General features: G+C 55.2%; 1 protein-coding gene across 5 annotated transcripts in view; it reads right to left on the reverse strand.

The window, feature by feature from the left end:
* RASA3 (RAS p21 protein activator 3) overlaps positions 1–17,017 on the reverse strand; it is an 80,002-nt gene that overhangs the window by 40,729 nt on the left and 22,256 nt on the right. For 3 of the 5 annotated variants that reach the window (XM_081551598.1, XM_081551597.1, XM_081551601.1), the window contains exon 2: positions 8,232–8,349. In XM_081551598.1, the coding sequence (XP_081407724.1) occupies positions 8,232–8,349 (118 nt within the window). Of the gene's footprint in view, positions 1–8,231; positions 8,350–10,354; positions 11,147–17,017 lie in introns of those variants that run through there. The other 2 variants (XM_081551600.1, XM_081551599.1) reach the window with 1 other exon arrangement.

Below are 17,017 nucleotides of genomic sequence, written 5' to 3' on the forward strand. Positions count from 1 at the left end.
ATTCACTAAAACCTGGATTGAAATTCATTAAGCCAAATACTTTATCCAAGCGTCCACAGGAGAAGAGTCAAGAAGGGAGGGGCAGCACCCCCACAGGGCCAGTGCTACGGGGGGAGGGGGGGACCTCACCTCGCCCGCAGGCCGCCCCAGGCATGACCTCACACAGCCCCCAGAGGCAGCAGAGACCCCTTCCAGCTGCTTCAGAGTCCCTCTCGCACTTCCTCTAAACGGTTTTAAACTCCTTTAAAATCGCCAGGCAGCATGGCTCTCAGTGCCTGCGAGCATGCATTACGACAGCTTTTGTCTGAGGCTTCCAGACCCTCTCCAGAAGCTCAGGTTCCCCCCGTCGGGGGTCATGGCCAGAGCGCAGGGAGGGCCGGGTTCTAGAGAGAAAGCTGCTCCATCCACACGAGGACGTGGACAGTCAGCTGCATCCCTCTGGCCGCCGCTCACATCTGCATGAGACTGTGGGCAGGGCCTGCGGCCAGGGCAGCTCCTCTCCTCTCCCGGACTGTCTTCCCACCTGGAAGCCCCTGCTCACGTGGGGTTCACCATCCGGCTCACACCCCACACGGGGCCCCCCACGTCCCCCAGGGAAATCATGTGTCCTCACCAACAATTCACACCTGGACAGTCCTCTTAGGCCACACTTCCTAAAGCAACTGAAGCCACCAGACCCCAGAAGCTTCAGAAAGGCCCCAAGGGAAGGAGGGTGTCAGGGAGATCCCTGGGGGTGAGGGGGCAGCAGCCTGGGAAACTCTGGGGGACCCAGGGGATCCCATTAACCTGATCCCTAGACTGCCCAGCCCACAGGCCCACAGGGACTGACTCACCACTCAGAGGGGGTGGATGGGGTCCACCCATGGTCTCTCCTGCAGGGTCCTGGCCTGGCCTGGGCCTGGACACCGTGGTCAGCAGGGCATCTGGGAGCTCAGAGAGAAGCCCACTTCCTGAGACTCAGGGGCTCAGGGAGGATGGAGACAGGTGCTGGGGGGATGCTCTGAGCTGCAGGCCCGCCCTGGACCAGACAGCCCCCAGGACTGTGGGGGAGGGTCCCCCTCAGGCCCCCGGGACTGTGGGGGGAGGGTCCCCCTCAGAGCCCCCGGGACTGTGGGGGGAGGGTCCCCCTCAGAGCCCCCGGGACTGTGGGGGGAGGGTCTCCCTCAGAGCCCCCGGGACTGTGGGGGGAGGGTCCCCTCAGAGCCCCCGGGACGGTGGGGGGAGGGTCCTCCTCAGAGCCCCCGGGACGGTGGGGGAGGGATCCCCTCAGAGCCCCCGGGACGGTGGGGGGAGGGTCCCCTCAGAGCCCCCGGGACGGTGGGGGGAGGGTCCCCTCAGAGCCCCCGGGACTGTGGGGGGAGGGTCCCCTCAGAGCCCCCGGGACTGTGGGGGGAGGGTCCCCCTCAGAGCCCCCGGGACTGTGGGGGGAGGGTCGGGAGACGGTCCCCCTCAGAGCCCCTGGGACTGTGGGGGGAGGGTCCCCCTCAGGCCCCCGGGACTGTGGGGGGAGGGTCCCCTCAGAGCCCCCGGGACTGTGGGGGGAGGGTCCCCTCAGAGCCCCCGGGACTGTGGGGGGAGGGTCCCCCTCAGAGCCCCCGGGACTGTGGGGGGAGGGTCGGGAGACGGTCCCCCTCAGAGCCCCCAGGACTGTGGGGGGAGGGTCCCCTCATTGCCCCCGGGACTGTGGGGGGAGGGTCCCCCTCAGGCCCCCGGGACTGTGGGGGGAGGGTCCTCTCAGAGCCCCCGGGACTATGGGGGGAGGGTCCCCTCAGAGCCCCCGGGACTGTGGGAGTAGGGTCCCCTCAGAGCCCCCGGGACTGTGGGAGTAGGGTCCCCCTCAGAGCCCCCAGGACTGTGGGGGGAGGGTCCCCCTCAGGCCCCCGGGACTGTGGGGGGAGGGTCCTCTCAGAGCCCCCGGGACTGTGGGGGGAGGGTCCCCCTCAGGCCCCCGGGACTGTGGGGGGAGGGTCCCCTCAGAGCCCCCGGGACTGTGGGGGGAGGGTCCCCCTCAGGCCCCCGGGACTGTGGGGGGAGGGTCCCCTCAGAGCCCCCGGGACTGTGGGGGGGGGTCCCCTCAGAGCCCCCGGGACTGTGGGGGGAGGGTCCCCCTCAGGCCCCCGGGACTGTGGGGGGAGGGTCCTCTCAGAGCCCCCGGGACTGTGGGGAGAGGGTCGGGAGACGGTCCCCCTCAGAGCCCCCAGGACTGTGGGGGGAGGGTCCTCTCAGAGCCCCCGGGAATGTAGGGGGTACACTCACTCCAAGTGGTATGGAATGTCTGGACCTGAGACCTGCATTTATGTCAAAAATATTTTAAGCTTTAACTTGAGAAATTAGAGAGAAAAATGTAAGCAAAGAAGATGTTATTTGTACAGTCTTATAATGTCAGTTGGTGTTTTCTAGTCAACAACTTGATTTTCATTAAAAACATCTGAGAAAATGACGTCTTTCCCCTCAAACCACAGACTTCCTCTCCCCCTGACACACCCTAACCCCAAACAGCTTCTCCCTTGGAAGACTGAGGAGGTGCTTCTGGGTCTAGTCACTCCCTTCGCACAAAGCTCTATTTTCTGAGCAATTTGCATCTCTAGGAAGGAACAGAAGGACCCTCTCAAGTCTCTGACCCTCATGCTCCCTCTGACTGCAAACCGGAAGCTCGCGCCCACCCGCTGGGGAACAGCCTTTCATTAGGGAAAGTCCTTGGCGGGGAAAGTCCTTGGCGAGAGAGGCCGACGGAGATTCTGTAATTACAGCCCAATCGATGCGCTAGCTCCTCCTCCCTGCGGTCCAGAAAGCGGTTATTTAAGTAACTTCTAATTACGTAAAAGGACAATACCTACAAACAAAAGAACAAAACACCACCTGTGATCCCACTACTCAGAAAGAATAACCACACTTGCCTTTACAGTCCTCACACTTCAGGCCATTTTTAGAGCATCCCAAGTTTTAAGCAAAAAGGCCTCTTACTATGAACGCAACTTTGTAGCCTGCCTTCCTTGCTTGACAGACACAAGGAAACAAGGGGGCAGGACGTGCCCGTCTTGCACTGGGCAGGGCCCCTAGTCAGGGCCTCAGGGCCAAACGGTCACACAGCGGAGGCCTGGAGGGATGGGGTTGGGGTCCAGGCAGGAGGCACAGCACACTGCCTAGCACAGCCGCCCCTGGGGGAGGTGAGGGTTGGAGCAGGAGCCCCTTCCGACACCCCCTGGGCAGAAGCGGACAGTGTCGTCCTCAGAGTGATCACTTATGTGGACCAATGGAAGTGAAGAACAGCACTTCGCGGAATACTCCTGCAAACGACTAGACCACCCCAGCACTGAAGTGAAAGTCAACGTCGCTCAGTCGTGGTTGACTCTTTGCAACCCCACGGACTACACAGTCCATGGAATTCTCCAGGCCAGAATACTGGAGTGGGTTGTCTTTCCTTCTCCAGGGGAGCTTCCTGACCCAGGGATCAAACCCAGGTCTCCCACGTTGCAGGTGGATTCTTTACCAGCTGAGCTATGAGGGAAGCCCCTCAAGAGCTCTGTTTTACTTTGTGTGTGCCCGTGGCGTCAACATGCTCCTTTTACTGGATAAGGTGATGGTTTTCTCCACGGGCAGCCTTCAGCCCCATCTGCCCCACCCCGGGGACCCCAGGATGCCTCTGCAGATGCACCATGGCCTCGAGCAGGGAGCCATCCAGCCCCAGCCCTGATGACCCAGGTTCATAGAGCCTTAACATTTAAATTAAAGGTAAAGAAATGATGGCTTGTCATGTAAATGATTAAAAAGTATGGCTGTAAGAAGTTAAACGTGAACCAGTCCACTTGCAACATCAGGAAGATGCTGCTGTTGGTAGGACGGAAACCATTCCCGAATCACCTGCTGGAGGTGGCTTGGGGTGGACAGAGGCTGGTTCTCCCCGAGGCATCCGACCCCGTGAGTTCCCCAGGACATGTGAGCAGGAGTCCTGCACCAGACGTGCAGGAAGGAAGGCAGGAGCCGTGAGCCAGCGCGTGGGTGGGCAGCGTCCGGCAGACCCAGGGCGTGGGGACCCCCACACAGGTGGGCCCAGCCTGAAGCCCAGGGAAAGGAGGGAAGGGGTGAGTGTCTTTCCTCCGCTCTTCACGCTCCAGCTGCATGTTAGGCTGTGGAAGGACAGAGCGCCCTGGGTGGCCTGACTCGCCCAGGCCGCCGAGGTCCCTCTGATACGTCCCCTGGATGGGGCGCCAGACCCTGCCGGCTATCGGGTTAAGATCAGATGAGGTTTCTTTGATTCCACAGCAACTTTACCAAATAAACAACCAAACACCAAGGTGGTCACGGGAGGAGATTTGGGAGTCAGGACCACGACAAAGCGAGGCACACAGCCGCCTCAGGGGGCAAGGCTGAGCCCCAGAGCCCGTCCACGTCAGTGGCCTGTCCAGGGGGTGACACCCTCCTGGTCTCCCGGGCGCTCTTCCTTCCCTCGCAGCCGCCGTCTGAGTCTGGGCCTGTGCCTCTGGGCGCTGCCCCCAGATGTGGCCCCTCGAGGACTGAGCTGCATCCAGACGCCACCTCCTTCCTGTGACCTTTCAGTGGCCTCTGGCCTTAGGAATTCCCATGGGATGTGTCCAACAATCCCTCCACCTTCTGTGTCTCTAAATCTCTCTCGTACCTTTCATCCCTTTGTGTCTCTGGGTATCTTTCAAATGTAATACCTTCAGTTAACCAATTTTCCCTTTGGCTACATCTAATCAGCTATTTAACTCATTCACTGAGTTTTTCATATAAATTTTTGGGATCTTCATTTCTGGAAATTCCATTTGATTCTTTCTCAAGTTGGTTCAGGTATTCTTCATCGTTTCTGATCCTGCTCCTGTTTACAATCTTGTCTCTTATCACTCTGTGTTCACTAAACTTTGTTAGCTGACATTCTGCAAACTCTGCAGGTCTAATTCTGCTATCGATTGTTTCTCTTGGGAAATGCACATGATGCTTTATTCCTGTGTTCTCTGTGCATTTTCTCCTCTGAGCACAAGTTCCCTGGAATGTTATACTGGAGAATCCTGAGACCTAGATTGAAGGAGAAGACTGGATTTGCTTTCGACTGGCTTGTCATTGCCTCAGCGGGTGTTACAAAACACTAACCCTGGACTGCATTAATATATGTGCGTGGACTGCGATTTCTAGACCGCAGATGGGGTATGGATTCAGGCCACACACTCACAAGAGCCAGCTCTGATTTCAAGTGTTGGGCACCAAGTGAAGGCACAGTTTCCCTCGCTAACTTCTTTTATAGAGCAGGTTATTTGCTTTTGCCCTCACAGTGTCGAGTCAAGGTCTGGGGACACCAGCTTGGCCCCCACCAGTGTGAATAAGGTTTTTGCCTCAATACTAAACATAGTCATATTATAAACCATTTTTTAAACTGAAGATAGTTAATTGACAATGTGTTAGGTTCAGGTTCACAGCAAAGTGATTCACACACAAACACACACGCATTCTTTTTCAGATTTTCTTCCATTACAGGCTATTGCAAGGCATTGAATATAGTTCTCTGTGCTAACAAGAGGTCTTTGCTGTTTATCTATTTTATATGTAGTGGTGTGTATATGTTAATCCCTCTCTCCCTCTCTCCCCTCCCCCACTATACCCTTTGGTAACCATCAGTTTGTTTTCTATGTCTCTCTATTTCTGGTTTGTAAGTAAGTTCATTTGTATCTATTTTTTTAGATTCCACATATCAGCAATACCTTATGATATTTATTTTTCTGTCTGACTTACTTTACTTAGTATGACAATCTCTAGGTCCATCCATGTTGCTACAAATGGCATTATTTCATTCTTTTTTATGGCCAAGTAGTATTTCATTGTGTGTGTGTATTTATATATATATATATACACCACACCTTCTTTATTTATCTGTTGATGCACATTTAGGTTGTTTGCATGTTTTTGCTATCGTAAACAGCGCTGCAGTGAACACTGGCATGCATGCATCTTATTGAACTACGGCTTTCTCTGGATATACACTCAGGACTGGGACTACTAGATCATACAGTAATTCTGTTTTTAGTTTTTTGACTAAAAAAAAACTTGTCTTGACTAGTTTAGTTTTGATTTGTTTTCCTCTAATAAGTAGCAATGTTGAACATCTTTTCATGTGTCTGTTGGCTATCTGTATGTCTTTGGAGAAATGTCTAGGTCTTCTGCCCATTATCTGATTGGGTTGTTTGGTTTTTTGATATTAAGCTGTATGAGCTGTTTATATATTTTGGAAATTAATCATTTGCCAGTAGTGTCATTTGCAAATACTTTCTCTAATTCCATAGGTTGTCTTTTCATTTGGTTTATGGTTTCCTTAAAAAAGGAAACAAACACTATACAAAAGCGTTTGAGTTTAGCTGGCCCCGCTCTGGGTCCCGCTCTGGGCCCCGCTCTGGGTCCCGTTCTGGGTCCCGTTTTGGGTTTGGGTGGACTCCGGGAGTTGGTGATGGACAGGGAGGCCTGGCATGCTGTGATTCATGGGGTTGCAAAGAGTCGGACGTGACTGAGCAACTGAACTGAACTGAACTGAGGTCCCATTGCTTATTGTCTTGTATTTTTCTAGGCTCTCAGAATTATTTTGTGCAAATTTGTCTCTCTATTTGCTGTCAGCTTTAACTTTCTGCTTTCAGCACTCCTGGCCTTATCTTGTATATTAGATAAGCCCTCAGTAAATATTAGTTGAGCTAATGAATACATTAACCTTAAAAGCTAGCATATTAACACTGCCTGTGCGGAGAGCGTGAATGGTGAGTGGGGGTCAGAAGGAGCGTGTGCTCTGGGCCCTCCTGGAGCTACCCGGCCCCTGGGACAGCTTCCGGGGGCTGCCCTGGTTCTGGCTGCATCACAGGGAGCTGCCCCCCGCAGACAACACCACTACACCCCAGCTTCTGTGCAGCCCTCCGTCTCCCCTCCCTGCCCCCAAAGCACAGTGTCTTGTGCCACCAAAACCAGAAAGTATGGTTTCCATTTCTAAACTCATAAGAAATATTTTTAGGAATGGTCCTCACTTCTCGCCCTCACCTGAGGCAGAGGTTCCTCAACAGATTTGCTTCCCAGAGGCCCTCACCCAGCAGGTCTGCAGGGAGCCCAGTTTCACAGGGGTCTACGCTAATTCTCCAGGTCAGGGACTATTTAAACACGGAAGGACTCCTCTCCTGGGGAATTCACAGAAATAACCCTTGCAGGTTATCCCAAAGCCACACTTGACTCTTGACAAACTCCTCAGTCTTCTAGTTTTGTTTCAACAAATTACTTTAGAGGATCCAGAGCGTGGACTGAAATAACATGGGGCTGCCCTGCTAGTGTGGGCGGCAACAGGGCAGATGGTGAAGAGAAGCTCTCCACCTTTCGCGGGCAGGAGAGCTTAACGGCGTCTAAAACTAAAGTTCATTAAGGCATCAGAACGTGCTGTTTGTTCCCACTTAGAAGCAGCAATAAGCAAGGATATAATTCATCTGCTAAAAATGTTCTCAAGCCCAAAATAGCTCTGTGGATGGACCCACACAACCCACAGTTCTAAGCCCGAGGGCGGGGCCGCAGACAGAACCGCTGGCTTGTGCTGGTCAAGACCCCACCCGGCTCTGCTGTTTCTCCCAGACCCACACCCTGGCCCCACCCACCTGCCGGGCAGCAAGGCACCGCCCCCAACATGCTGTGACCATAGGCGCTACAGTTCCTACCCTAGGGTGGGGTCCCTAGGGTGGGGTCCCTAGTGTGGGGTCGGGGCCAGGGGGCCTGGAGCTGGTGGGAAACTCGACTCACACCCCACCGGGACCAGCCAGGCTTGAACAGGTTCTCGGGGGATTCCTACACAAGCTGACCTGTTTCTTCTGCTGCAAACTCTGTTTCCAGACCTGAACTCTCCCTTTCTCATCTGCTCCCCCCACCTCGAATTCCATCGGCAAATGCTTCTGACCTCTGTGGGCAGTGACTTCTACACTCATCTTGAGCCTCTTTAGGAAAAGGAAGATGGTAAAAAAGCTTCCCAAATGTTTATGCTCTGAAATCCATGATCTGCACTATTGTTGCACCAGTTCATCTGGACTTAGGAAGTCCCTGCCCACCTCCCAACAGACAAACAGCCTCTGCTTTGTCCTCCCACCCAGTCCTGGACACTAGGAGCATTCAGGGACCATCAGCTCATAACCACCCATGGAGCCGAGAGACAAGGAGATGCAAGATGAGGGATTATCAGGATGAGACAGGGCAGCAGCAGACATTACCAGAGTGATTTCTCCACGATTTTGGTCCTGAAAACCTCCTCCTGGTCTAGGTTCACGGTGCAGTAACAATCACGCATCTTGTTTGGCCCCGGGTATGTGGGAAGATTTTTGGCTTCACCTAAAAGCAAATGTAAATCTATCATCAGTTTAGCATGGAATTATTTGTCTCCTAGTTGATCTCAGACATCTTTCCCGATAATGGGTTTACTCCACACAAGGCACCTGCTCGCTTCTGTATATTCTGAACGTTTTCTTGTCACCACCAGTCAAAGTGCGGAAGAAAAAACCATTTGTACTGTTACATGAACGTGACACACATTAACCTCTAAAACAATGGATTCCTGTAAAGGCAGGAACCCATCAGCCTAGAAATTAAGGATTGTTTCCTTTTACCCACATTCAGTCCGTTCAGTTCAGTCGCTTAGTCGTGTCCGACTCTTTGCAACTCCACGGACTGCAGCACGCCAGGCCTCCCTGTCCATCACCAGTTTCTGGAGTTTACACAAACTCATGTCCATTGAGTCAGTGATTAGTCCCTTTAATATTTGTAATGTTTAAATCACGGTGTGTGTTAATCACTCAGTCGTGTCCAACACTTTGCGACCACATGGACTGTAGCCCACCAGGTTCCTCTGTCTATGGGATTCTCCAGGCAAGAATATTGGAGTGGGTTGCCATTTCCTTCTCCAGGGGATCTTCCCAACCCAGGGATTGAACCTTCGTCTCCGGCACTGCAGGCAGATTCTTTACCATCTGAGCCACCAGGGAAGACTTTAAATTATGGTAAGATATACAGAAATTTAAAAATATCCTCTCAGTCACCTTTAAGCATACGGCTCAGCAGCACCCTCAGTTAACTGCGGCACACTTGCACAGTCAACCTCGAGAACGCTTTCATCTCGCAAAACTGAGACCCTTCATCCGTGAGACGAGCCCCGCTTCCCCTCCTGCAGCCCGCCTTCTAGCTTCTGTCTCTGCGACACTGACGACTCCAGGGGCCTCGCAGAAGTGGGGTCACCGTGTTTGTCCTTCTGGGTCTGGCTTATGTCACTCAGTGCCAGGCCCTCAAGGCTCACCCACGTCCTGGCCTGACTCAGTATTCCCTTCTTTCTCAAGGCTGACACTTTGCTTATCTACTAATCCCCAGGTCTCTTTTTATTCTGATTTAATTTGATAGTATTAGGTCAAAGTTGGGGCAATAACCAAGGATCACAAAGAGTTGGAAACGACTGAAGTAACTCAGCGTGCACGCAGAAACAACAACTCCAGCCAGCGAGGAGAAGTCCGGGGGGCCATCTGGGCCCGCGCCTCCCCCTACGCGTTGGGAGAAAAGGCATGAGCTGCAGGCAGCCTGGTGCCACCGGCCCATGGAGCCTTTGACCCCGGGTCTGACTGGAGACTGCTGGCAAAGTCACAGCTCCTGGACCCTCTGCCAGGAGCCGGGGCAAGCTCGCTGCAGGCCACTGCGGCCCCTTTGCTTCTGGACCAAGTGGGAGCAGAGGGGGCTTCTCCTCCCAGGTCAGAAGGAAGGAACCCCCTCAAGGAGCTCCTGCCTCCCAGGGGCCTCCTGTTCCGCCGCTGAGGGTCTGAGGGCCCCAGACGCAGGGCCAGGAAGGGGGCCGGGCCTGAGCACCCAGCACCACAGGTGCAGTCCCGGCGCTGCCGACACCTGCCAGTACCACCCAGGGCCGCACCCCCGCCCCCGGTTAGAGCTGAAGGAAAAACAACAACAACAGAAATCAAAGCGAAACCAGAGCAAAAGTTCCTCAGAGCTCGGCACCCGGAATGGCCACACCTTCACCCCGCAAACACACTTGGCTCTGCTCTCGGGGAAACACGCAGTTTGCAACTTCCTGCCACAGCCTCTGAAGGGCAGAGGCGAGTTTGCGAGCCCGAAGCCTCTCTTTCAAGCTTTTCATTAATGTCATCACTTGGGACGGAGGAGAGCAACAGGTTAGAGAAGTCATGCGATAACTGAGTGGGTGTTTTCCATGCCAATAAATCGAGTGTTCTGAGGCTTCCTAGCAGCCCCAACTGCAACCCGAACACACACACCTGCCGCACGCAGGGCCTGCCGCACACGTGCCTGGGACCCCAGGCCTCCCCTCAGGGCCTCAGCTTACCAACCATAAGGTGTGAGGACACACGTCCCAGGCTCCTCTAACTCAAAAGCTTCTGTGGGTTTTTCCTTTGGGCATCGTCAGGGAATCATCAGTGACTCTCAGATGGCGAAGAAAAAGAAATAACCAATGAATGTTTTCCTACAATTACCCCCACGACACCTCAATGCTGCAAGGCCCTGGACATCAGGCCACTCCCAGGGAGTTGGGCACAGAAACACAGACAAGCTGAGAAGAGCGCGTGATTCCCGGCAGCTCCCAGCCCCAGCGTGAAGTGTCTAGAGACAGATTTTCCATAGGCTCCTGGCAGCCGCGAGCACTCACGTGTACTCACGCAGGTGCATACAGACCGTGACGAACCGCATCCGAAGGGGCCCATCGACTTCCTGCCCCCTTCCCGAACTGATGCTCACAAACCTTCCCCCGAAGCCACTCCAACCCCCCTGCTGACACTGCTAGGGTGTGACTGCGCTTCCTCTTCGGATTTTTTATTTTTTTTTGCAATAAATGAGATATTTAGCTGCAAGTGCCTGTGTTTCTTAAAAGTAGAATTAAATCTATTTTTAAAAGTCTTTACTGGAGATGGCCTCTAGCGGAAAATACAGGAAGGGGTTTTTTCCTGTTTATTCTCCTAAGAACCTCAAAACACAAGCAGCAGCAGTTCACACTTCTCTTCAAGAACAGAAGAGATGAAAGTGCCTTCTCTGAACAACCAGTTAAAACTGTGAAATGCTGAACATGGCCTCCCACCCCCCTGCCCCACCCCCATGGTTACAGAAGCATCCTGGTTGCTATGACGATGGCATCAGAGACCAGCCAGGCGCTGGAGCCAATGTTAACAAGTGACTCAGGCCAGGAGCGTTGGGAGGAGGCCGGCACCCCATCTGGCCACATTGTCTGCCCGGGCCCTGCACTTGGGGACCCTGCCATGGCCACAAGGGCAGGGGCGGGTCCCAGCCACACTAGAGCAGATGATATCTCTTCCACGTGCATCACTTATGCTAAAGGCTGGAGGTCATTTTCTTCCTGACTACAGATATGGGGCCTTTTCGTCCCTCAAATGAGAAGAGAGATGTGTTCTCTTTTCTCATGTGTGGAGCTGTTTACCTAAGAAGGCAAAGTCATGCCTGGTATTCAGTAGGTGCTGATTATTTGATAAATGAAGGGATGGATAAATGCCTGCAGAGAAAAAGGAAAGTAAACTCTGGTTTCATTCTAAGAGCCAAATAAGTCACATTGTCAAAGGTGTCCATCCTGTTAACCATGACTCCAAAATGTATACTGTTCACCCAGAATGATTGTCTGCTGGTGGATTTGATCCAGACAGCAAATTTGTGCCAAGTATCATCTCTGAATGCTGAATTTACTGACAGACATAAAAGGCGGCACCTGAAAACCAGTAATAAATCGACTCGGAAGCAGCAAACCTGTTTCTCATTAAGGCGTCAGGCTGTGGTTCCTGGCCACCGCTGGCCATGCTCCCGCACACTCCGGGTGATCACAGCCAGAAAGACCCAGCCCCGCAGACAGTGGGCCTCCGGCCTGACCCAGCAGAGCAGGGAGCCTCCCGTGGGCTGTGGGTGGTCTCCGCAGCTCCACCAGGTTCAGCCCAGACCAGGAAGCCCACTGCCCTGCAGAGGCAACAGTGTCGTCTGCACCCCAAGAGGCTGTCGCTGGTCTAGCCGGCCCAGGCCCCCACGTCCGCAGGCTCCCCTCTGAGGGACTCTGACTGCGGCTGCTGCCCTCAACCGGCCCTGGGAAGACTCCCAGCGGTGAGCTGGGGCCTCAGATTTGCCGTGTCCACGAAGCACGGGGCCTCTGCTCTGTCCTACTACGTAGGCCGGTCCTCAGCTCAGCTACAGGCCAAAGTCTGTAACCACACACGAGAAGCTGCAGGAGCCCCGGACACTCGTCCTATGGAGACAGCCCTCCCCAGCCCAGCCTCTGCGCACAGGGGCAGGACCTGGCGAGGAAGCCACAGCCCCTGGGCTCCCATCTGCTCTTTCCAAGTACCTAGCGGGGCTCCAGAGTCTGGTGGCCAGTAGAGCTCCTTGTAACTACATAAAAGCCCATTTCCCACCATAGATCAGTTTCATGATGAAAACATTCTCTTTCCTTGAATATGTTTTTGACGGCCTTGCTATTTTCTTTTAACACTTGATATTAAATAGAACAGTTTCTCAGACGGCTCAGGGGTAAAAAGAACCCGCCTGCCAAGGCAGTAGACACACACAACAGACGCAGGTTGGTCCCTGGGTCGGGAAGATACCTTCGAGGAGGAAACGGCCCCACTCCAGTATTCCTGCCTGGGATATTTCACGGGGTCGCAAAGAGTCGGACGACTGAGCGACCCAGCACACACACACATTAGAAGAATGAACATCCGCACAATCAGATGAGGCTAGATTTCTGAATCAAGGTACAGGCCGCCTGCTCTACCACAGGCTGATTTACAAGCCAGGAGTGCTCCGGGCTGAGCTGCCTGACCCAGAGCACACGGCCAAGGTCCTGACCCAGAGTAGCCAAGGTCAGCTCCAGGTACTGGGGTTGAGGGGCACACCTAGGACACAAGAAGACTCGCAAACGTGCATCTCAGATCTCCCCCAATTTCCAAAAAGAACAGGTGACAGCATGAAAGACAAGAATAAAATACGGCTGCTACAAGGAAATAAAGTGTAACATATGGAAGGAGAGAGGAGAACTACGCCTCCCAGCCCACCGTGAGTGGGTCAGCGATGCACCAGGCGCCGAGGCCCCAGGAGCTAACAAACACACGGAAATGGCAAAGCACAGAATTCTCACCATTTCCCTAAAAAGGAGACACACCAGCTCCAGGAGGAGAACTGTGAAAAGACAGGCTGGCATGTCTTCTGAGAAACTGTTACAGAAGATGCAGAAACGCCCTCGGGGGCTCTTCTCTGCCCTCGGGTGGGGACGCAGGTGATGACCTGTGACGAGCACGCAGCACAGGAGGGGCCGCTGCAGGGGCCGGGCCCCCCCGGCAGCCAGGAGCCCCGGGAAGAGACCGAGGGGGCCCTGCTCCCCACGCAGACACCACGGGGTCGCCCCTCGGACTCTGGGGCTGCGAGGCAGAGGGACCCCAGAGCCTCTGGTCACCCCCTCCTCACTGCGGGCCCACAGTCACGCCTACCCCCGCTTCCTCTCTGCATCCACCAGTGCTGGGCAGACGGGGAGCACTCCAGAAACCTGTGTTCTAGCAAGTCAAGGAGTGAGCCTGTGACGACACGGTCTGCTGGGCACTGACCACGCGGCAGCCTCTCCCCAAACACACAGCACGGGGCGTCAGAGCTCCTGTGCCGCCCCTCCCGGGGGGACTGCCACGTCCCTCCCTCTGGTTTGGGCTGGCCTCAGGGCCCTGACTGACCAGCGGCAACTGCAGGGCTTCCCGGGGGAGGTCAGAGCCACGAGCCTCCACCCTGGCCACTGGATACTGGTGCTCTGTGTGTGGAGCCACAGGCCAGGCCCCGCTACCATGCAGGTGACCCAGGAAGCCCTGGCCAGCCTGACCTTCCAGCACCCCACACGGTGACAGAGGCCTCAAGTGCCCACAGGGCAGGCTGTCCACCAGCTGCCCACCAGAGCTCCCTCCTAGCCGCACGTCCAGCCCGTCCCTGGCCCTGACGTCGTGAGAGGTGACAGCGCGGTGCTCAGATGCTCAGGTGTTCGGACAAAGCGGCGCCTCCCCACCCCACCCACGGCGACGACCCAGAGGGTCGATGCACCCGGCTGCAGGGTACCCAGGAGGTCCTGGGCGCCCCCCGGGTGAGGAGACCCTGCCCTGCGCCCCTGGTGCATCTGACTCTGACCCAAAGGCCCTCCGACTCGAGAATAGTGACGTGGGACATCCGTGCGGCGGGGACACCAGGGCTCCGGTGGGACCAGCGACAGCTGGGCGAGGGCCCCAGGCACACAGCAGTGGGCGCACACAGAGGGCTTCCCTACACGGTGACCTTTCCATTCTGGGTTACCTGACTCCGTTTAACGCCGGTGGCTCCACACATTTCTGGTTCAGAACTCTCGTGCCTTTTGAGGACTCAGAAGGTCCAGTCATGCTGGGCCACGTCTCCATCATGACAGTCACCAACCAGGTCGGGGCGGCCCCGCCCGGGGCACCTGCTGCCCTCCTGTGCTGAGACTGTCAGAGTTTATCTCCTCGCCACCCAGGCCTCACGGAAGCATCACCTAAGTGCAAACACGAGCCCAGGCCACGCAGGGGCGCCCCTCCTGCCTGAGGCCCCCACCCACCCCAGAAGCCTCTGTCTCCCCCACGGCCCCGGCGCTGGTCACCTTGAGTGCTGGGCATCTCCGGCTGAATGAACAGTCCTGTGGGGCTGAGGGAGGGGAACCTGGGGCACAGGTCCGTGGCACCCCTGCAAACACCACCCTCCAGGCTCCCAGGCCCGGTGCCTCCACACCCGCAGGAGCCCCAGCTTCCGAGCCAGCGGGAAAGGAGGGGCTGCGGTGGAGGGGTGAGGCCCCCCAACCCTGGCTGCTCCTCGGTGCACCTCACGCAGCCGCTCCTGGAAGAGCCCGCAGACCACCTGCCCACCCGGAGCACTCCTCTGTCTGAGCTGCCGGCAAGGGGGCCTCGGGGTCAAAAGGCAAGTGTCGCTGAGGCTCCCGCGGGAGAAGAGCCACAGGCACCAAGCAGCTGGGTGGGGGTCACAGTCAGACCGGTTTTGTGGATAACAGCCCCTGAGAGTCACTTAGATCTTCTATCTGAACTGAATTCCACATATTCAGCACCTGAAACACACAAAATGTTAGGTAACTTTGCTTTCACTTAGATGCTGGTCTTTTCCCAATGGGAAAAAAAGCACACGCTATTATTCTCTTGCGCTTTTCTAATTAAGCCAGAAATAAAAGTAGTGTTCTTGGACAACAACTCAATCCTGAACTAAAAGCTGTGAAATTAACTCAAGGGAAAAAGAAACCTTGCGTCTCCTTTATTTTATAACGTTGTGGTGAACAGGTATTTCTGATTCCTTGGAAACTGAAATTTTGTGCCTCTGTTTAGGAAATACTTTTTCACCTAATGCTGCATTTCTAGGGGCTGCTAAGACCAGAAAAGAGGAGGATATTTACAGCTGTCTCCCCAGCCTGGGGACACACCTGAGTGGCTTCCTGACAAGCCTGCCCGGATGATGGGACCTGGAGCTGGACCTGCTCTTGGGCACCAGGCGCCCAGCAGGCAGGTGGGGGGCGCGGGGACACGTGGGCCCCTTCCTTCAGGGTCCCTCGGGGGCAGGACACACGGGAGAGGGCTGACGCAACAGCACCGTCACAGCCCCCACGACCTGGCCACACCACCGGACAGGCATGGGGGTCACACTGGTGCCTCTGCTCACACCCCAGCCTGGACCAGCCTCAGCGAGTGATACCCCTCACTGGCGTTCCCGGCACCGACGCCTCGTCTGGGACCCTGAAAGGTGGAGCAGGGACTGCAGTAGCCGGGCATCCTCCCAGGAACCGCATCCTGGGACCTCCTGCTTCGACAGGCCTGAACACATCTGTAAACTGCAACTCCCCCAACTAATTTTCACATGAGAAGATGTCAGTTAGCTGGTTACCAAGCTCAAAAAGAAGCTTCTGGAAAAGAAACTAAGGAAGCTACCTAAGAAGTTAATAGGGTCGACAATGCCCTTATGTGAGACACTGTGACAACTAAAACAGGAGCTGAAGCCGGATTATTGGAGCTTCACCCCAAGTCAAGACCCCCCCCCCAGCTCGGCTCCACAGACCCGCAACCCTCTAGTCCTTCGCGCATTATTAACTTCGCGGGGATTTCCAACAGGTTAGGGGGGATTTCCAAGAGGTTATCAGGAAAGGGCGTGGGGTAAGGAGTCAAGGTAGCTGAGAGGGGAGGAGGAGATAAAAGAGATGTCAGGGGTATCACAAGATGCTTTTTTAATGCAACAAACTAAGGTGAAGACAGCATGGAAACTTCCAGAAGAATGAGGCCTCTTGGATTCGAGCTCCCCAAGGGCAGGGAGGCCACCCCCTGGGGTCCCTGAGCCTCTGGGCAGGATCAGGAGACACCGGGACACAGATGATGCAGAACAGAAAACACAGTCCACAAGACGTGCCTCTGGGACCTCAGACAGGGGAGGGGACCCAGGAAGAGCCAGGGAAGCGGGGACAGCTGGGCTGATGCCTGACAGCGGACACGGATGACAGATACCCCATAGCTGGCCACCCCCCACAGCCATCTTACAGGTGCGAGGGTCTACAGGTGTGTACATGAATGTTTTGATTTTTGTTTTTTAACATAAAAATTTATCGAGATAGGGTCAGCAGACCACAAAATTCACCTATTTAAAATGAACAATCTAATGTTTCTAGCACGTTCACAGGGTTGTGTGCAACTATCACCCCTCACTGGCTTCCCTGGTGGCTCAGCTGGTAAAGAACCCCCTGCAGTGCAGGAGAACCTGGTTCGATTCCTGGGTCGGGAAGATCCCCTGGAGAAGGGATAGGCTACCCACTCCAGTATTCTTGGGCTTCCCTGGTGGCTCAGACAGTAAAGAATCTGCCTGCGATGCAGGAGACCCTGGGTTGGGAAGATCCCCTGGATTAAGGCATGCAACCTGCTCCAGTATTCTTGCCTGGAGAATCCCATGGACAGAGAAGCCTGGTGGACAACAG

The sequence above is a fragment of the Giraffa tippelskirchi genome, chromosome 12 (assembly GCF_054371585.1).
Source record: "Giraffa tippelskirchi isolate mGirTip1 chromosome 12, T2T-mGirTip1v1.2.pri, whole genome shotgun sequence".
In the NCBI taxonomy this organism is placed as follows: domain Eukaryota; kingdom Metazoa; phylum Chordata; class Mammalia; order Artiodactyla; family Giraffidae; genus Giraffa; species Giraffa tippelskirchi.